Source organism: Beauveria bassiana (genome assembly GCF_000280675.1).
Source record: "Beauveria bassiana ARSEF 2860 unplaced genomic scaffold BBA_S00043, whole genome shotgun sequence".
Taxonomy (NCBI): Eukaryota; Fungi; Ascomycota; class Sordariomycetes; order Hypocreales; family Cordycipitaceae; genus Beauveria; species Beauveria bassiana.
The window spans coordinates 25,354-27,409 of NW_007930878.1; the positions used below are offsets into that span (position 1 = coordinate 25,354).

At 50.7% G+C, this 2,056-nt stretch overlaps 1 protein-coding gene across 1 annotated transcript in view; it reads right to left on the reverse strand.

Annotated features, from left to right (window-relative positions):
* Positions 1-740: 740 nt before the first annotated feature.
* BBA_08962 (FluG domain-containing protein) overlaps positions 741-2,056 on the reverse strand; it is a gene marked incomplete at both ends in the record, with an annotated part of 2,806 nt that continues 1,490 nt past the window's right edge. The window contains 2 exons of the mRNA XM_008604059.1: positions 741-987; positions 1,261-2,022. Of these exons, the coding sequence (XP_008602281.1) occupies positions 741-987; positions 1,261-2,022 (1,009 nt within the window). The remainder of the gene's footprint in view (positions 988-1,260; positions 2,023-2,056) is intronic.

Genomic DNA, 2,056 nt, shown 5'->3' on the forward strand with positions numbered 1-2,056 from the left:
CGGCGAGGAGACGAGATCACCATCACGGACGAGGTGATGGAGGCTGTAGCAGGAAATGAGGACATTGGCGAAGAACTGATGGCGCTCCTTCTTGAGCGGCGAGGAGAAGAGATCATGGTCACGGAGGAAGTGGTGAAGGCTGCGGCGAGAAACTCGTAAAACGACAAGGAGTTGATGACGTTTCTTCTTGAGCTGATGGGGAAGATATCATGATCACGGAGGTAATGGTGAATGCTGCGGCGGGAAATTGCAGCAATGGCAAAGACGTGATGGCGCTCCTGCTTGAGCAGCGAAGAAACGAGATCACGATCACAGAGGAGGCGGTGAAGGCTGCCGCAGGCAATGAAGGGAATGGCCTACAAATATTGCAACTTCTCTTTGATCGGCGTGGAGAAGAGGCTGCAGCCTCAGTTACGGAGATGACGCTGCTCACAGCTGCAATACGTGGCCAGGGTGGATTTCTGGACTTTATATCCCAACAGGATGGTCTTATCTCAGCCAACGACGAAAACCGTCGTCTTGCGAAATTTTGTAATGCGGCAAAGGCTGGAGACGCTCGTTGCATGCATAGCTCATCCAGGAAGGCTTGAAACCTGATTTAAAAAGGTCCCTCGGGGGTAACGCTTCTATGGATCGCAGCAAGGCAGGGACACGATGCGGTCGTAAGGGTTCTTGCGCATAGACTAGACGTGGACGTCAACTCATTATCGATTGCCCAGAGATCACCGTTGTTTTGGCCATCAAATTATGGTTATGAGAAGGTTGTAGCTATTCTGCTGGAGGCCAAAGCGGATCCGGGCCTTGTGGACGAAAACGGAGACACAGCCGTCACCGTGGCGCGAAAGAATGGGCATGAGAGTGTTCACAAGGCGCTTGAGAAATTCCAGCATCTTACGAAAGATGGGAACAGTTAGCTCCTGCCGAAGTGCTTCAGGCTCTGTTGTATGATTACTCGAGTCGTGACACAGTGCGACACGCAAACTTGCCCTGCGGGTTTTATTAGGAGAATAATTGACTCGTTCGAGAGAAATCAGTACTTACAATCTCACGCGAGTCAAGCCTAGGATGACCTCACTAGGTAATGACAAAAAACGAACACTCTATGTACCAGTACAAAGTGCTATATTTCATCTACTGCAACCTTTTAAACCTTGCTCGCGAAGTTTTACGCCATGCACGGTTTGAACGTGGTTTTTGAAGTGATCCAAGCTTGTCAGGAAATCACCGAGATGCTGGCATTCGGGGTGGCGGCACACAAACCTCGCATTGCCGTGCTCGTGCCGCAGATGAACGTTCTCGACATGGTCCATCATGTGAGAAACACGCTTGAACTTTCTCATTCGAGCTGCATGAGTCAGTCGCTCATCCCCCACACAGTAGATGCATTGCGTTTTGCCTAGCAGGAGCGGAAACTTTTCGAATGGTTTGAGCTTAAGGACTAGTTTGGACTCAGCCACCTCAGGAGAGGATTCTCTGCTTGCCTCTTGAGAAGGCCCCGGTCGAAGCTGGCGCACTTCTCGGCAGGCGGCGAGGCGGACCATCATATCGATAGCTCTAATTTTGCGGGCTGTAATATCCTCGAGACTCATATCCGTACGAAAGTCGCAGAGAATATTCTGCAATCTTGAGCGCTCTGGAAGCTGATGCTCAACGGCAGGCTCAATCTTCTCTTCGATAGCCATGCCATTCAGTTGCCTCTCCAACTCTTCGTTGTGCATCCGTCGCCGGTACTCTTCCTGGTATACTTTGGTCATGTCGCACCTGAAGGCTTTCTCTGAGTTTCGCAAATCACAACGAAGCTGCGAATACTTTGCTTTGATTCTCTTTGGGGCTGACTTGATAAATCCATACTGCTGCCGAAGCTGCAAAGATGTTCGCTTCACCTCCCTCATTAGCTCCACGACCTCTGGGGGAGGTGGTAGTTTTGCAAGCTCTGCTTTAGGGATATCGCGTGGAACTTCTGGGTTGCATCGAATGCTCATGTGCGAGAATGCCTTGGTTAGGCCATCAGCGGATGGGTCTCTTTCAAGATACGCATCCTGCGTGTTGAACCCGA